The sequence below is a fragment of the Lethenteron reissneri genome, chromosome 44, assembly GCF_015708825.2.
Source record: "Lethenteron reissneri isolate LAM-NWPU_2019-01 chromosome 44, ASM1570882v1, whole genome shotgun sequence".
In the NCBI taxonomy this organism is placed as follows: domain Eukaryota; kingdom Metazoa; phylum Chordata; class Hyperoartia; order Petromyzontiformes; family Petromyzontidae; genus Lethenteron; species Lethenteron reissneri.
The window spans coordinates 2,911,933-2,929,601 of NC_083822.1; the positions used below are offsets into that span (position 1 = coordinate 2,911,933).

The 17,669-nt window shown below is 46.7% G+C and overlaps 1 protein-coding gene across 2 annotated transcripts; it reads left to right on the forward strand.

Annotated features, from left to right (window-relative positions):
• The first annotated feature begins 1,950 nt into the window (after window positions 1-1,950).
• LOC133353493 (amiloride-sensitive sodium channel subunit beta-like) lies at window positions 1,951-17,669 on the forward strand. 2 transcript variants are annotated; one of them, XM_061569778.1, is made up of 13 exons: window positions 1,951-2,096; window positions 5,542-5,873; window positions 6,300-6,624; window positions 8,345-8,535; window positions 8,754-8,857; window positions 9,378-9,541; window positions 9,853-9,954; window positions 10,768-10,885; window positions 10,996-11,074; window positions 11,803-11,860; window positions 12,740-12,789; window positions 14,016-14,091; window positions 14,748-17,669. In XM_061569778.1, exons 2-13 carry the CDS (start codon window positions 5,554-5,556, stop codon window positions 15,165-15,167), a joined length of 2,007 nt encoding a protein of 668 aa, XP_061425762.1. In that variant the 5' UTR covers window positions 1,951-2,096; window positions 5,542-5,553; the 3' UTR covers window positions 15,168-17,669. The 2 variants fall into 2 exon arrangements, with proteins under 2 accessions (XP_061425762.1, XP_061425763.1); XM_061569779.1 differs by lacking the exon at window positions 1,951-2,096 and having other exon boundaries at window positions 5,521-5,873.

The following is a 17,669-nucleotide window of genomic DNA, read 5'->3' on the forward strand; positions in this document are numbered from 1 at the left end:
CAAATGCGATCCATCCTGGCCTCTGAGTTCAAAGCGGGTCAAACAAAATGCACTTGAGACTTGAGCTGTGATCACGTTGCAACAGCATTGGTGCTACTGACTGCAATGCTTAATTGCACTTTTAGTAGACATTTTATTTAGTAACACTCTCTGCTTACTGTAGGGGTTGTTGTCTGTTACTCAACCGCTACGATTCGGTAAACTATTCATATGAACCTTATGGCGGGACCCCGGGGTCCCATAAGCCCTCGGCTCTCGCATGAACTGCGTTGCGACGTAATTCTGTCTGTTGAAGGCGAACGATACGGCGATCTGTTCCTCTCGACGAGCTCTACACGATGCACAATCTTGACTTAGAGCTTTCGTGACTGCAGGAATTCATATTCTTTGGGTCTTTCGGTAAAGTCACGTAGATAGGTTCAAATTCATAAAAATAATAAATACATATTTTTTCTTTTCTTTTTTTATTATCATTTTTTTTATTTGTACCTATCTATTTTATATTTATTATTTTTATTATTAAATTGTACCTATCTACGTGACTTTACCGAAAGACCCAAAGAATACAAAGTTTTGTTTCTTCTGCGCATTCGTCCTCCTTGGACACGACAACAGAACGATCTACACCAGGCGGGTCGCGGCGTTTGTGTGCGCGGTGGGACGGAGTCGCCAAAAATTAATGAGTTAATTACGATTTTGACTTCCGTTTATTTGGGACCCCGGGGTCCCGCCATAAGGTTCATGTGCCAATGTAACGTCTGTTCAGGAAAGCACATTGGTGTAAAGACAGTTCAGCATCCAACTCCGATGATCCACTCCAGCTCTCTACTGGCCTGTCTATTTAACTGTTACGAAGAAGGGTCATCGCCCGAAACGTCGCCTACGATACAACATTCATTCAAAGACCCACAGCGTTATCGACGAAAGTGTTGAGTTGGTTTTTGTGGCACGAGCACGCTCATGTGTCGGAGGTACAGGCAGCGAAGACAAAACAAGACCAAGATACAACCGTATCGCCTGAACAGACTGTTGGGGACAAATGACGTTCGCAAGTAACCGCCGATGATGCACGGCACACGAGGGGGTGGTGTGCGGCCAGCACCACGCCGGGCCGCCCCGGTCTCCACAGCGCTGATGTTTCACACCGGAGACTCGTTGGAGGGGCTGAGTCGACCTCAGGGGAGGAGTTGCCGGAACCGGTTCAAGTATTTTTATTATGATACTACACACACTGCCGCTTGCGGCCGTGCAGCGGGAATCGGGTTCGTGGCCGGCGGCAGCGCGCGCAGGAACAGCTGCGGGACCGCTTCCCCTCCCCCTCCCTCCCCTCCCCTCCCCCTCCCCTCCTCCTCCCTCACCTCCCTCCCATCCCTCCCAACCCCTCATTCCCCTCCCCCTCCCTCCCTCCCCTCACCTCCCCCTCCCTCACTCCCCTCACCTCCCTCCCATCCCTCCCAACCCCTCATTCCCCTCCCCCTCCCTCCCTCCCCTCACCTCCCCCTCCCTCACTCCCCTCACCTCCCTCCCATCCCTCCCAACCCCTCATTCCCCTCCCCTCCCTCCCCTCACCTCCCCCTCCCTCCCCCTCTCATCCCTCCCTCCCCTCCCCCTCCCTCCCTCCCCTCCCCCTCCCTCCCCTCCCCTCCCTCCCCTCCCTCCCCTCCCTCCCCCTCCCTCCCCTCACCTCCCTCCCCTCCCTCCCCTCACCTCCTCCTTCCTCCCTCCCCTCCCCTCCCCTCCCATCCCTTCCTCCCCCTCCCCTCCCTCCCCTCCCTCCCCTCCCCCTCCCTCCCTCCCCTCCCCCTCCGATCCCTCCCTTCCCCTTCCTCCCCTCCCCCTCCCTTCCCCTCCCCTCCCTCCCTCCTCTCCCCTCCCTCTCCTCACCCTCCCTCTCCATCCCCTCACCTCCCCTGCCCCCTCCCCCCTCCCCCAACTCCACTCGCTGGCTCGCAAGCGGCATCATCGGCGGCAGCAGCAGCAGTGGCTGCTGCTCCTCGTGCAGGCGCAGTCGGGCGGAGTCGGGCGCGCTGTGAGCGCTGTGAGGGAGCCCAGAGGACGAATCCCGCCCCCACTCAGCACCGCGCGCCTCCGCCGAGGTGAGCCTCGCAAATATTGCTCCGTCAGCCACACGCGGGCATCAGCCCTACAGGTTACGCGGCCGTGTTCATGGGGGTGGGTGTGGGGAAGAGTAGGCCAAAGAGCTCGAGGGATGGTGGCACGAGAGTGAATGTTAAACCGACTTGGAGCACGTTTAGCGAGGAGGCGGTGTTGCCTCTTGCCTCGACGGCGTTGTTCTGCCCGAGTTCTCGCCTCTATGCGAGGAAATGCTCGGACGAAGATTTTGTATTTGATTATACGAAGTAATATATAATACAATATATATACTGTATGGCACTCTACTGCACGCCATCCAGATGCATGTGAAGGATATTGTCTGTATAGTGAGTATGCATATGCTGTCTTTCAGAGGTGTGGACTCGAGTCATGTGACTTGGACTCGAGTCAGACTCGAGTCATGAATTTGATGACTTCAGACTCGACTTGGACTTGCATAACAATGACTTTGTCCCACCTCTGAGGTGTGGACTCGAGTCATGTGACTTGGACTCGAGTCAGACTCGAGTCATGAATTTGATGACTTCAGACTCGACTTGGACTTGCATAACAATGACTTTGTCCCACCTCTGCTGTCTTTACATCAATGAACTCCGCGCGCGATGACATTATTGAAGGATGTTGAGAGAGTGTGTGTATGTGTGCGTGCAGTGTAATTTCGAAACCGACTACAGAACGAATTGATGATATGGATGATTTAATACGGGATATTCGTAACGAAAGTGACTGGTGAGCATTCTAGTACAATGTTCTTGAAGGGCTAAAGAGATTAACCTCGTTAAATAATCTTTAACGCTCAAATATGGGCCGTCGAGCAAGAATAAATAATGTTACTCATGGGGCAGGATTAGTCTGACGTACTAAATGTGTAACAATAAAGTTTACCCTTTCTGGCAATACAACAGGAGGTGTTAAGATGTTCAAACACCAAATAGAAACCTTTTGCAAGGCATCAAGTCTGCATTAACCACACATACTTGTGGTGAACATGCAAACAAAACCTGCTCTGATAATAATAATCGCGACATTGGCTTTGAAACGGATTGGCCTAAAGAAGGCTGTCTCTGGTGGAGGCCAATCGGTTTAAAAGCCAGTGCCTCTAGTTATACTCATAGTCTTGGTCCTTTCGGTAAAGTCACGTAGAAGGGAAATAATAAAATAATAAAAATAAAACAAAATAAAAATTATCACGACAATTTCGACCACAACGCATATCTATTATTATCAGAGGTATAAAATAAAATAAATTAAATCACGACGTTTCGAGCGCAACACAAGTGCCCGTCATCGGGTGGAACAACCACAGCAATAAACAATTGCTGAAGTGGGCAAGCGCCCGAAACGTTGTGATTTGATTTAATTTATTTTATTTTCTACCCACGTGACTTTACCAAAAGAACCAAAAAGTATGGATCCCTGCAGTCACGAAAACTTCAAATCTCGATACCAGAGCGTGTTTGTTTGCATGTTCAACTACGTGTGGTTAGTGTAGACTTGATGCCTTGCAAAAGGTTTCTATTTGGTGTTTTAACATCTTAACACCTCGTGTTGTATAGCCATAAAGGGTAACACCTATTGTTGTAGTTCATACTTTGATACTGGCAAAAAAGGTTCCCATAGTACTAAATGTATTTAAGTCTCGCGCTAAACACTAATAAAGATCCCTTCATCAGTGAACCGAGTAATTCGCTTCCCGTAGAAAGTGTGACTAATGACCCATAGACAAATTTGACAAATCGGCTACCGATTACTGCGGCAGCAGTGACGCTTTAGTGTTGGCAGTGCTGCTGTTGTCACCCTGTCTAAGTTAAGTTAATCCTCATCAATCATAACAGAGTGGCACTGCGATCTGCGTTCAGCGATGTGGCTTGACGTGCTCCTTTAGCAATCGGTCGGCTGGCTTTTAGCGAAACTTTGTTTGACTGTGGTAGAGCGACTCGTTTTTAAACTAGGGGCTGTGGACAGGAGGCTACAATCTTGGCAGCAAAGCGGAGGCAGGATAATCGAGACGCAAGCCACTCCAACGGTGGTGTGCATTTAAAATGACTTGTTACTCAGAGCTCCTTTAGAAAATGCAGCCAGCGGTTAATTGGCTTGCATTGCAGGCAATTGTCCTTCAGAACAGGCCCTTGGGGCATTTGCGTTCACTTGTTTCTCCCTGAAGAACGTTGATACTCGGGTATAGTAAGCAGCGCATGGTTCCTATGTAAACCCATGGTGGGTTTCGCATGGTGACATCAGCTCGCACAGAGGTCAGCCAGGCTGATCGGACCACATTAAAAGGAAGATATTCGGCTATGGGGCATCATCAGCTTGTACCGTCTCTCCTTAACACGTAGGCTTTCGCGACCAATATTTCCCATAATAGAGGTTATTTTGGGTTAGATCGCGTAAGCATAGATGTGTCGTTAAACCCGCCACTACCCGACACAGCCAATTAGTAAGGTTTTTCACGGAAATAAAACATGCCAATTCGTTACTAGTACAGCACACCGGTGTGTTGGAGAGTAAACCCACAACATTTACAATTCGAGTACGACGTTTCGCCAGTAATTACAACCAGCATCATCAGACGACAGCCAGATTTGTGGAGAAATCCTCCTGTTTCGTTCTTAAATAGAGGGGGATAAATGTGATGTCTTCACTTGTGAGCGAATCAGGTCCGAAGGCCGGGGGGGGGGGGGGTGGTTAATGTAGTCACATAAATTACAATGGATATAAAATAGCGGTTGCCTTATTTATATTCTATTCTCCTTGTGTAGTTCATATTTAATTTCCTGCAATAAAAAAACACAGAAGCTAAGTGGGTAATATGCAATGGTATTAATATGTAGCAGAAACTCAAGGTGCCATAGTGTAATTCTACTGTTGATTTATATACATTGTTAATGTTCAGAAAAAATAAAATGTGCATTTAATTTAATTCAATGTTCTGTGTTGAGTAGTCGTTTGATCAGCAGGAAGCATGTGATGGGGTAAAGTGTGGGTAACTCTGACCTCTTTAAAGACGTCTGGCAAGTGTGGAAGAGTAGGCCAAACACCCTTTAGAGGAACTTTCTAGAAGATGCCCTTCCACCAGCAGTGGTGTGAGCGAGTAATTGCAGGTCTGCACCTTCCTTTACCTCTGCCGTGTTATGAAGACCATCACATACGAGAGTACACTGTCATGTATATGGCACAAGTCAATGGTGGATAACAATCAACTCGGTAACCAAGTAGCTGCTAGACGAATGGCTGATCTAGATACTGAGCAAAAACTGGAATTTCACATTCAGGTGGTCAAGCCAGACAACTGCGTCAGGAGCAGCGGAGTGCATCGCCGGGATGCCTCCTTTGTATTTGTGTATCAGACATTGCGTCGTTATATGTTGTGTGTCTGTTCTGGGTGACCGCAGTCGCCCACTTGAATGTTTTCCAATTTTTAAGGTCCCACTCACGATGGCCAACATGAAGATCAGGAAGTACCTTACGCGATCCCTGCACCGGCTGCAGAAGGGCCCCGTGGCGTCGGTGTCGGAGCTGCTCTACTGGTACTGCATGAACACCAACACGCACGGGTGCAAGCGCGTCGTCGTGTACGGCAAGAAGAAGCGGGTCTTGTGGTTCCTCATCACCATCATCATGTTGGGCGTCGTCCTCTGGCAGTGGGTGCTTCTCTTCCAGGCGTACCTGTCCTACGGGGTCTCCGTCTCGGTCAACATGGGATTCCAGAGGATGAACTTCCCTGCTGTCACTGTGTGCAACCTGAACGCTTACAGGTAGATTACCGGTGGAGACTGCTTGTGCATTTAGGTGTTAAGTTAAGAGTGCTTCTACTCAAATCCTGTATACGCTTATTTAATTAATCTCAGAAAAGTATTATTTCGAATTATTATAGCTACACTTGTTTACCCACAGAGGCTCCACTCTAGTCTAATATTCAGTAGGGGGTGATGAGTGCTGTGTGTAACCTAAGTTGAGTAGTTTTCAGGTAATATTTCAGCATTGGGATGAAAACTATCCCATGCATTTAAACATCATAATGAGTAACATTCATTTATCGTTAATTGCCGAATTTAAATTGTGAGGAGGTTTCCCATATTGCAATAGTTCATATTTGCTCAAAAACCTGCATTCCAGTGTGTTAGGTGGCGGTGATGCTATCTGGGGTTTCAACTGCGTGCGTGCCGCTGTACGTTCTGCAGGTACAGCTCCATCAAGGACAAAATCAAGGACCTGGAGGCCTACACACGCGTAGCACTCCAAACCCTGTACAACTACAACGACTCGAGCACTCCGTCACCTTACAACACCTCGTACGCCAAGGCGCCATGGCAGGACATTCCTCTGGTGCTGATCGACAGACGTGACCCCAACCGCACGGTGGTGACGGAGGTGGTGAGCAAGCAGAGCTACCTGATCAACGGCTCCATAGACACCGTGTCCGTGCCACCCGAGAGAGCTGCGGCGGACGCGACCTCGTCGCTCATTCCTCACCTGGGGAAGGACGTGAGGATCGGTTTCCGACTGGTGAGATCATTGAAAAGAAACTCTGCTGTGTCTGCACATTTGCTGCGCAAGTAATTGACATTTATGTCTGGCAGATGTGCAGTCGAGCTGCAGATGACATTGAGACCCACACTGTAGACAACAGATAGTTTATCATATAGGTACTCTACAAAGTTTCTGAATATACCAAGGGTGTCCAAAAATTTCTGATCCTATGAACCTCATACTGAAATCTTCATGTGGCTGAGAACTGCAAATCACGTGAGTTGGTCACTTGGAGCACCATAGTGGCGAGATGTATACAGGAGGTCGTGGGTTCGATCCCGACCCTGACGAATGTATATGTGGAGTTTGCATGTCTCTCTCCCTGTGTTCGTGTGGATTTTTCTCTGGGTCCTCTGGGTTTTCCCTTCACATTTAGAATCACCAGGCGCCTAGAGTATTTGGCTGCTATAAATTATCACTTGATAAGCCACTTCGTTGAGCTATCATTTGTGGCCAGGTCACTTCTGTAAAAGAGCTCTTATAGCTCAATGGGCCTGGTAATTTTTTTTTTATTAGTTTAGTTTCCACTGGTATACGTGGATTTTTTTCACTTGGGCTTCTGCAAGAGCACATTGGGAGTATGTCTGGTTCTGCTGCTTAAGGTGACGGCCCTGGGCCAGGTCCCACTTTGGCAGAGCTTTCCTGTTTCATTCAACATTTCAAATGAGCCACATCTACACCAAGCCACTTTTCAATCGCCCAGAAAACGCATGCTGCAGTTTATCCATCCCGGGAATATATACTGCTCACGCCACTGGCACCTTCGATTAGCACCGGTGGCTACGTACAATGCGAAAGAAGATCAACATACACACGTACATACATATGTAGTGACATAGAATCGGTCAAGTAGCAGCATAGCGCTGGCTGCTGGCAGGGAAGGGGATCTGCAGCTTGCAGCCGCCCTGACTGTCAGCAGGCCACGTGATAGACCAGAGAGGGATTTAGGGGAAAGCTTACAGAAGGGGCACATCGAGAACCCATTAGTAGGTTCCAGAAGGGGGTGTGACCGGGGGCGGAGCCAGGCCACGCCGACAGTATAAGAGGGGCCCCGGGAGGGGACCTCGTGGCCGTCGTGTGGAGTGGGATCTCCGTCGTGCTGCTGGAGTCTTCACCATCGTCGCCGTCTTCACCGTCTCGGCGTCGCCAGTCAGGCAGTCTAACAGCTGTCCTGACTGGGAGCCGTAGTTACTAAGTGTTAACTATTAGGCCGTGTTAATAAACAGAGCGCCTCCTACTCTTCGTGTCTCTGGGTCAAGCACTACACGTACATACGGCAGAGGGACCTCCACTAGAGGGAACTGTTAGGGAGCCCCCTCTGAGAGAATATTTAGTTTATTCCTAGAGCGCCCCCCCAAGAGAGTATTTAGTATTTTCGTCCACGCTGACTAGACATCTTTGAAGAGATGGGAGTACCGACACTTTACCACACCACACCACACGTGATGTGGCACATTTTGCCAAGGTGACAACTTCATTTGTTTGCCTGTGTTGGGTGGTGGAGGGTACATAGCTCTAATTGACACAATACCCGCACAATCTAACCCGCAAAACGAATTCCGAACCGTAGCATGCAAGTCCACGGCACAGTTGTGCCATAGGCCTAGGCTTACTGACGATTATTGTCCGAGTTTGGTCTACAGTGGGAAATGTGGCAACCCTTTTGGAGCTACAGCGTGCTGTCCTGTTTCTTTAGTGCGACACTGCAGGTGATAAGTGCTTTTACAGCGAGTACCTTTCGGGGATGACTGCTGTGAAGCAGTGGTTCCACTTCAACCTGCTGAGCCTGCTGGGAGAGCTCTCCAACGAGGAGAAATCGAACCTGAGCTCCAGTGGCGATGAACTTATCCGATCGTGTCTCTTCAGCAACGACGCGTGCAATGCCACGTGAGACATCTTCCCATTGCACATCGTCCCCAAAGCAGTCTGAATGCACTTAATCGAATTGGCTTTCTTTAAACAATAAATTGAAATGTCGGCTTGTCACAATACACAATTGTGCATTGGCTTGCGCAAAGCTAACAATGTTTTACGACTGCATGAAAATAATTTTCCACGTTAATTCTTATTTTCTTGGCAATGTTTTTTTCACGTTCAATGAGCAGAAACTTCACAACCTTATACCACCCAATGTACGGCAACTGCTTCATCTTCAACTGGGGTGAAAACGAAACGGTGATGCAGGTGTCCAACCCTGGGGTTGAGTACGGTGAGTTTTTTTTTTTTTACAAGCGTCTGGCCTGTGCAACAATATATTTATTTAATTGCATTGTAACGGAGCTACGGGGTTGAGAAGCGGAAGAGTGGTGAGCGAGATGCACGATTAACCCAGCGACCTTAGTTCCATTCCCGGCTGGGGCTAACATGCGTGATACGAGCAGGGCTTAATTTCTCACTCGGTCTTTTCTAGAACGCTGCTAAGCTGCCTTGGATTCAGGATTATTGGCATAAGGCACTACCACGATAAAGTATGTCTCTCCATATAATAATCCTATATTGCTGTACCCTATATTCCTACACACCACCACCACGTTATCACGAGGACTAAACAAGGTGAGATGGGAATTGTTATCCAGACCCAGTCCTGCCCCCCCTCTATCCTGCCCTTTTCACAAACCTGCACTGACCAGTGTGGTGGAATATGGGTCGGCCTTCTCCCTTTGGATTAAGAACAGCTGGGATTGTAAAGCATTTGCCCTCTGGTGTGGACTCAAAATGTTGTCTTTCAGGTTTGAAACTGGTGCTCAGCATTGATCAAGATGAATACATCCCATTCTTGACCACAATCGCGGGAGCTGTAATCATGCTGCATGATCAGAACACTTACCCCTTCCTCAGCAACCAGGGTTTCTTCGTCAAGACCGGTGCTGAGACCTCTGTGGGGATTGAAGTGGTAAGGAACACAAAAGTAAAAAGAAGAAACACAGATGAATGGTGCCGTACACACCGTTTTTAAATAATTGAGATATAACATTGAAAAAAACATTGAAAAAATATATACACATTATTTGGTGGTGCTGCTGCGTTGTCAGCAGTGCATAAGCATAATTAACAACAACAGCAGCAGCAACAACAACACAAACAACATATTCGTCAATAACACTGCTTGGAAGAGGATAAAGATAACATAAGCAACGTTTTGGGCAATGGCCCTTCTTCATATCCGCTGATGATCGCATCTGATTTCATAATCCTCCTCTCCAGGGTCAACTACAAAGACAAGGTGCTCCATACAGCGACTGCACCATGGACGGCACAGATCTGCCAATAACAAATCTTTACAACGGCACTGCCTACAGTGTTCAGGTATGCACTGGGCACGTGAGACATTCTCGAGTAATTTTAGTGTTTTTGACTGCCTTTATTGCTTGTGAGCTCTGGTCATCCTCAGAGTGTTTTTTGGCTGGCCATCAAACAAAGATGGTCATTGCATCGCGCGCTTATAGATGTGCGTCTGTGGCCATCTGGAGTGCTGTTCCGACATTAGAAAGCCACTGCAGCTTTGCACTTTTCAATCTTGATTGAAAACTCATTTCTTTAGAAATGAGTTTTGTGGTTAGTTTGTTGTCCTTCCACCACACCTCCGATTAGCATGGTGCTAGAGTTCAACAAACATACATTCTTCTCAGGCCACATTGCGACACATTTTACCGTGTGTCAGTGGTGATTGATACTTCCAGGAAGATTACATCTATCAAGGAATTCGGCTTCACTGCGTAATTTCCTACTGGGCAGAACAGCAGCAGAGGTTTACATTTAGAAGGTTATGAGTTCAAATCCCAGTTGGAGGGTCGACTCTGAGGTCTATAAAACGTAGACTGCTTTGTGGAAAGTCAACAGTAGTTGTCCAAGGAACACACTGTCCACCGATATATAATAACGTGGAATTCCCATCACTGGCTCAAGGCTGTAAACGGAAGAGGAGCACCACTACATGATTAGTTGAGCAAAAAAACAACTTTTCAATTGGCATAACACCAAACGCATGAAGGTAAATGTTAATAATTTGCTTTGAAAAACTCACGACCAACCGTGCTAATCAGAGTTGCGGAGGAAGGACCACAAACTGATTGTGTGCTCGTCTATCTTCCCCCCCCCCCCCCTGTGTTGTTTCAACAGGCCTGCCTGCGCTCCTGCTTTCAGACCAAGATGATCGAGATGTGTGGCTGCGGCTATTACCTGTACCCTCTGCCCCCAGGGGAGAAGTACTGCCAGAACCAGAACTTCACTGGCTGGCGTAAGCTGCGAGAGTTGCTCGCCCCCCACATTGTGCTACTCGATACATGCATAGCCAACGTGCAAAGGAAAGTCTTGCGACGTATGTTTTTGTGTGCGTGTACCCTGTAGGATACTGCTATTACAAGCTGTACGACCAGTTTGTTGAAGAAGATATGGACTGTTACACCATCTGCAAGCAACCGTGCATGTAAGAAGAGTAACCGAGTACAGCACAATGTCGTGTAGACGACTTGCTGGGGACTGAGGTATAGGCGGATATGTGATCAGGTCGGATCTGTGAACATCTGTATAAAATGACGGTTATACCGTAATCCACATTCCGCACTGGGTGTGCTTGGTTAATTGATCAGGACGTACGTATTTATATTGAACTTATTTCGCACCGTAAGTAGCCAGCCGTGTTAATCAGAGGTGCAGATGAGTTTGAACAGCATTCAACTTAAAACACATCACACGTCTACCAATAGCGGTGCCATCGATGACTTAGCCGACTGAACAATAAATGTGCAAATGGGAATGTTATCGGACTGTGCTGCGATGTGACCAATAGATGTCAGTATAGCTGTGGAATATTGAATCCGTCTGTGTTCCTGCCATATGCAAATCACTCATTGATGGCATTGAACAAACACCTGAATGCATGAGCTTCACAAACAAGATGTCTTTAGACTCAGTGAGGCCTTCCTGGTTAAATAAAGAACGTGATTATTTACAATATCCTTCACATTTAACCAAACTACAATACTCAAGAAATATGGTAATTTTCTGCTGTACAGATATGCCTACGTATTGACCACTAGAAAATCCATCCAAGCTGTGCAACAATGATACGTTGTTTCAAAATTATACAAAAATAATACTTAATATATTATGACAGTCTCCTTTAAACATGTTTTCTTGCTCCTTAACGCGCAGTGAAAGTGAATACAAAATGAGCATCAGCATGTCAGACTGGCCCTCGCAATCTTCGGAGGTAAATGCATATTTCCATTACGCATTATCATACTACTATTTAAAAGATATATACGTCGAGTTTCTTGGCTGGCTGCTGGCTGGGATCCTCTCCACCCCAACAATCGTTCTATTGTTCAGGGCTGCCGAGTCATTGTCACCGAAACTAGCTGGGTAACTGGATAAACCGGATTTTCCGTGTAACAAAGATCGAATTTAACTGGTGGTATAATTTTGAAATACGTAGAATACATCCATAATACAGGTTTTTTTGGTTAGATCGCGTAAATATAAATGTGTTGTTAAACCGGCCACCACCCAACACAACCAATTATTAAGGTTTGTCACGTAAAACAGAACATGCCGATTCGTTACTAGTACAGCACACTGATGTGTTACTCGTAACAAATTGGGATGTTCTGTTTACGTAACAAACCTTACTAAGTGGCTGTGTCGGGTGGTGGTGGGTTTAACGACACACATTTACATTATCTAACCCAAAAAAACCTGCCTTATGGATGATATTGGTCGCGAAAGCCGACGTGTTAAACTGACACAGAATAGATATTGACACCAAAAAAGGTGGGAGGAATATATTGAGAAGACTGACCGTGGCTCATTTGATGAAATTGTTCTAATTTTCAATTTGTGCACCTATTAATGTAATTGTTTCGCAAGGATATTCTTGCAATTCTATTAACTTTGGCATTTTATGTTATAAAAAATATAGTTTTTAGTGCTCCGAGTACAGACTTATGAGAAGAGTATTAAAATTAAAATGTGCAGATGTTTTTTTATTTTCAGTTGCATAGCAATGGGGTTTGCTGCTTGTTATTTGTAAAAAGAAAAAATGCCCTGAGCATTCTTCTGCAGTGTCTAACTAAAGAATTGTATTTTGCAGGATTGGATTTTCCATATCTTATCAAAGGAAAGAAAGCACAATGTCAGCAGGTAATAAATGCAAAGAGTGTGCCAATGAAAAAGTGTGGTAGATTATAAATGCTCCAATTAGCTTGTGTTGATGAAAACCAACCACACTCGCCCAAGGAGTTAATTGTTTACTAAGCCTCTTGATGCCTGTTCTAATGATAATACTGGTAGGAACCTCCTGGTTACACCAGCCCACAGGGGATTATTGTGTCCGTCCGTCGTGCAGGGAGGGACTGGGTGGGGAGGGTGGGGAGGGGCCGGTCGGGGAGGGTGGGGAGGGGCTGGGCGGGGAGGGCGGGGAGGGGCTGGGCGGGGAGGGGGTGGGGAGGGGCTGGGCGGGGAGGGTAGGGTGGGGAGGGGCTGGGTGGGGAGGGGCTGGGTGGGGAGGGTAGGGTGGGGAGGGGCTGGGTGGGGCTGGGTGGGGAGGGGCTGGGTGGGGAGGGGCTGGGTGGGGAGGGGCTGGGTGGGGAGAGTGGGGAGGGGCTGGGTGAGGAGGGTGGGGAGGGACTGGGTGGGGGGTGGGAGGGGTGGGGCTGGGTGGGGAGGGGCTGGTCACCCCGTGGTGCCCTTATAAAACTCAACGTTTAACCTACTCACGCCGGCTTGTGCCCGCCCTCACAGTCGGGCATATTTGCGGAATACACCACGCCGCCGTTGACCCTGGCCATTGACCGAGCAACCCAACGTATCTACCAGCTCCCTCCGCAGGAATGATAATAATCGCATATCCTCCAAGAAAACTACATTTTAGATGTGAGAGACAGTCTTGCCTTTCATTAATTAACATGAAGTTTCCCTTTATATATGGAAATAACGAAATGTGCATTCGTCAAATGTTCACATATCATATACAGAACTGCTCTGTATCCATCATGTGGAGTAAATTAATTCAAATGATTGGAGAGGGAATTGTGGGTAATTGGATGCCTCTCCGCAATGTACTTGGGACAGTGTTGTGGGTGACAGTGGATAATAGGAAGAATAGGGCTGCGGGTACCAGGAGTTTTATGAACCTTTCCGCTACCATGGGAAACAGCAGTGGTGGGTAATAGGGTCGCGGATCACAGGAGGTCTGTAGAATATAAACTGTCAAATGATAAATGTGATAAAACTTCAATCTCGTCTACTTAGTAGGATATTTAACCGAAAACAGGAAAAGTGTTGCATCTTGTAATGTGTAATATTTAAATAGTTTATCTCACAGCATTAACACAAACACTGATTCTGCCTTACGCCTTTGCCTTTAGGCAGGACATAATAAAGGTGAACTTGTTCTTTCAAGAATTCAACTCCATGACAACATCTGAGTCGCCAGCACAAACGGTGAATTCTTGATTGTAACGTTAAGGAGCACCTTGGCATGTTCATGGATGTAAACGTCTTCCGCAGGTGTTGCTTGCATCAAACCATCCATGCGGGATTCACTTATTTGCATGAGCTGCACATGATGTGGAAATGTTACATTTCAGTGAATGCAGTGCGAAACAACCAATGTCTGTATCCCCCATTCAAACAAAATGTGCAAGCAAAACATGAAAAAGATTATAATCTACAAATAAGAAACTCAAAATGAGAGACAGGAATGGCATTTTGAATTGCAGCCCTGAGTTGTGACAATTCATCGAATTGGTGGGTATGTGAATCAATACGTGCATGGGCAATATCGATAATTAACCATTGCTACTGTGTATACAAATGCAAAGGCCTCTCCATTCTATTGGTCATGGGGGAAGTTTGACCATAGTCACCAACTAGAGAATGTCAAAACCATTCCTGCTCCCCCCCCCCCCCCAAACTTCACTAACTCGCACTAACCATGGTGGTGAAGTGTGGGCAAACTTACCGCATATCTGACACAACGTGGAGAGGCTTTCATCCAGCAATGGATTGTACACGACAAATAGTGTAACACGTGCGAACGAGACGCATCACTCTCGATTTCACACCGTCGCCTGCCGTCAACCTCCCCCCGCTTGCAGATCGTGACCCTGCTGTCCAACCTGGGCGGGCAGTTTGGTTTCTGGATGGGCGGCTCGGTGCTGTGCATCATCGAGTTCATCGAGATCATCATCGACTGCGTGTGGATCGGCATCATCAAGGCGTCGCACGACGTGCGCGAGCGCCGCAAGACGAGCCGCAAGCCACGCTACTCGGACGAGCCGCCCACGCTCTCTTCCATCGTTCAGGGCCAGGGGAACTCGGGCTTCGAGATGGAGGAGCGAGAGCCACCCAGGGAGGCTCCCGACGCGAACGGCAGCGCGGCGCAGCCTCCTACAGTGGCAGCGGAGCAGCAGGACGTGCCGGGCACTCCGCCGCCGCACTACGACACGCTGCGCATCAGCAAGACCGAGCTGCACGACGAGATCAATTCGGACGACGATAGCGAATTCGTCAGTTAGGCCCCAAGCACTTCACTGGTGATGACCGATCGAGCGGGGAGGGCGGGGGGGGGTGTGTTATTGGTGCTTTGGGATGTAAAAAAAAGTAAAATGTTTTGGCTCGGAGGTCACGAGTGTTGAGCCAGCACCGTATTAACACCTGAGTTTGAATCCGGGTCGCCAGCCCTCCCATGACTAAGTCCGGTTCTTGAGTGTAGTGAGTTGAGGTTCTCGGCCTGGTCAACAATGACTACGCAAAATATCCATCATATTTGTATGTATGTACGTACTGTTGAACTTCTTTCGCACCGTACGTAGCCAACCGTGCTCATCGGAGGTCCGGGGGAAGGACGACAAACTAAACACAAAAAGCAAATCTATGGTTCTGTACTTTCAGCTCTGAGAATTAAAATATCGGTTGGCCTCGCATGTGACAACATTGCTCCCATATGCAGCGGGATGGGTCACTTGAAGGGCCCGTTCATTCACTGCTGGATGAACGGGCCCATCCACTACAAAAACGAATGTTTTAACCAATGGAGTAAAGTGACTGTAAGGTGCAATATTATGAAGTCATTTCAATCAGCCCTATAAAAAATGGTGATTAACCATTATATCACAAAATACATATTCACACGCATAGCAAGTTTAATCACTATAAGCATGGTAAATTAGAAATAAATGTTATAGTAGGCTGATTTGCCTGTCATTTTTTATTTGTAGCCAATATAATAGCCTTAGTCGATGCTGCCCATGTGTTTGCAGACAAATATGCCCAGTGCAGACAGGAGTTTAAGGTTTTCGTTGCGAACTGCTGCTATGTATCCTTTGTGGTTTTTTTGTATGTCAGTAAGCCTAATGTAAGAAATCATTAACATGTTCTGTGAATCATCTAATATTTTTATTGTTGAGCATTTAGACCGTCCAGAATACAGCCAACCAGTCTCAGGTACTCGAGCCAGCCCCTGCTCAGATCTCTTGGCCTGGCCTCGGGGGCCTGGCCTCGATCCGAGGACTTGGCTTAGAGCGGGAAAGGGAGGTGGGGGGTCCGAAACCAAAATAACAAGAAGAGCCAATTAATTTTCTCTGAATTCGGTAACAAAAGAGCCGCCGATGCACATGAATACATACATTACGTCACGACGCAGTCTGCAAACAGTTGCATGCGCCTCTGGAGACTAAGGTTGCCCGACCCCAGGCGTAGAGGCGCCGACCCTCATACTGCCTCAGCCTAAAGAATTTGACCTTGACTGGCCTTGATATTGACCTGTTGGCTTTCACACCTCGGCCTGAGCCTCGTGGGTCCTGGCCTGGAATTCAAGAATGAGACACTGATGGCTCGATTTGTCAGACTACCATCACTGGTGAATGTTGTTCGGGCCATTGTTATGATTTCATGGCACGGTTACGTGGTGTAAAAGTGTATCCTGCCATGTAAACATACATCTTACAGCTCCTGACTGCAATGGAACGAGTGCTTTTTCTTGCGTGAATTGGGCAGTGTTGCAAAGTGTGGAAATTAAAAGTTAAACTATAAAATGTTCATTTAAAAAGGCATAGTGTTGTACAGTAACTCATCTAAGGTCAAGAAAAATTACTTTCGGGCACGTAAGGCACTGTCCCATAAATCGCTTCAAAAGTAAGATGACTTTGTATCAACATTTGTATGGAGAAATTAGAAATTGCAACACATGGGCTAAACTACCTTCCATCATCGGCACTGTCAAACTACTATAGTTTATATCACATGCTGTCCTCTATGAGAAGAAACTGCAAGTCTGCAACTATTTTCCTATAAATTTCCTATTTTAATGACATTAGCAATGGTAAATAAGATAATTATAGTATCACTGCCTAATAGGCATGTAATGATTCGCTGTTAACACGCACAGAGTAATTTAATGAATTGTTATGATTTGGGGTCAAAGGGTCATGAGACTTCCATTATGTATAATTTCTACTGTTGATTGTTGCTGAGTTTTTTTGTTTAATTTGTACAGTTTTGTTCACTCCCATTATAATAGATTAACATTAGCACGTACAAATATGCCGTATAGGTAAAGGTGCAGCCCTGCAATTGCTTGCTCATGCCACTACTGGCAGAAGGGCCTCCACAAGAGAGAGTTCTAAAGAGCCACTCGAGATGGTATTTGGCCTACTCTTTCATGCTCGGCCATTTAATTGGCATAACTTACAAACATTCTATTCTCACATTCACAACTGAATTATTGATTGTATGTATGAATGGTGGTACCTTTAAATCAACGAATCAATGTATCATAGCATGCCTACTTGCCTACACATTTCCTGAAGTATCATTGCATATTGATCATATAATAGTCTCGCTACCATAGTTTGGGATGATCAATATAATCATTGAGTGGTTTTTAGACATAGAACTTGTAGAGATGGTGTTTGTAAAACTAGTTCATAGGGTTGCCCCAGTCATTGATTTTAAAATGTGTAACGTGTACTTACATTTCAATATTTTGACTTGAGATAAATAAAGTGAATATAACTACA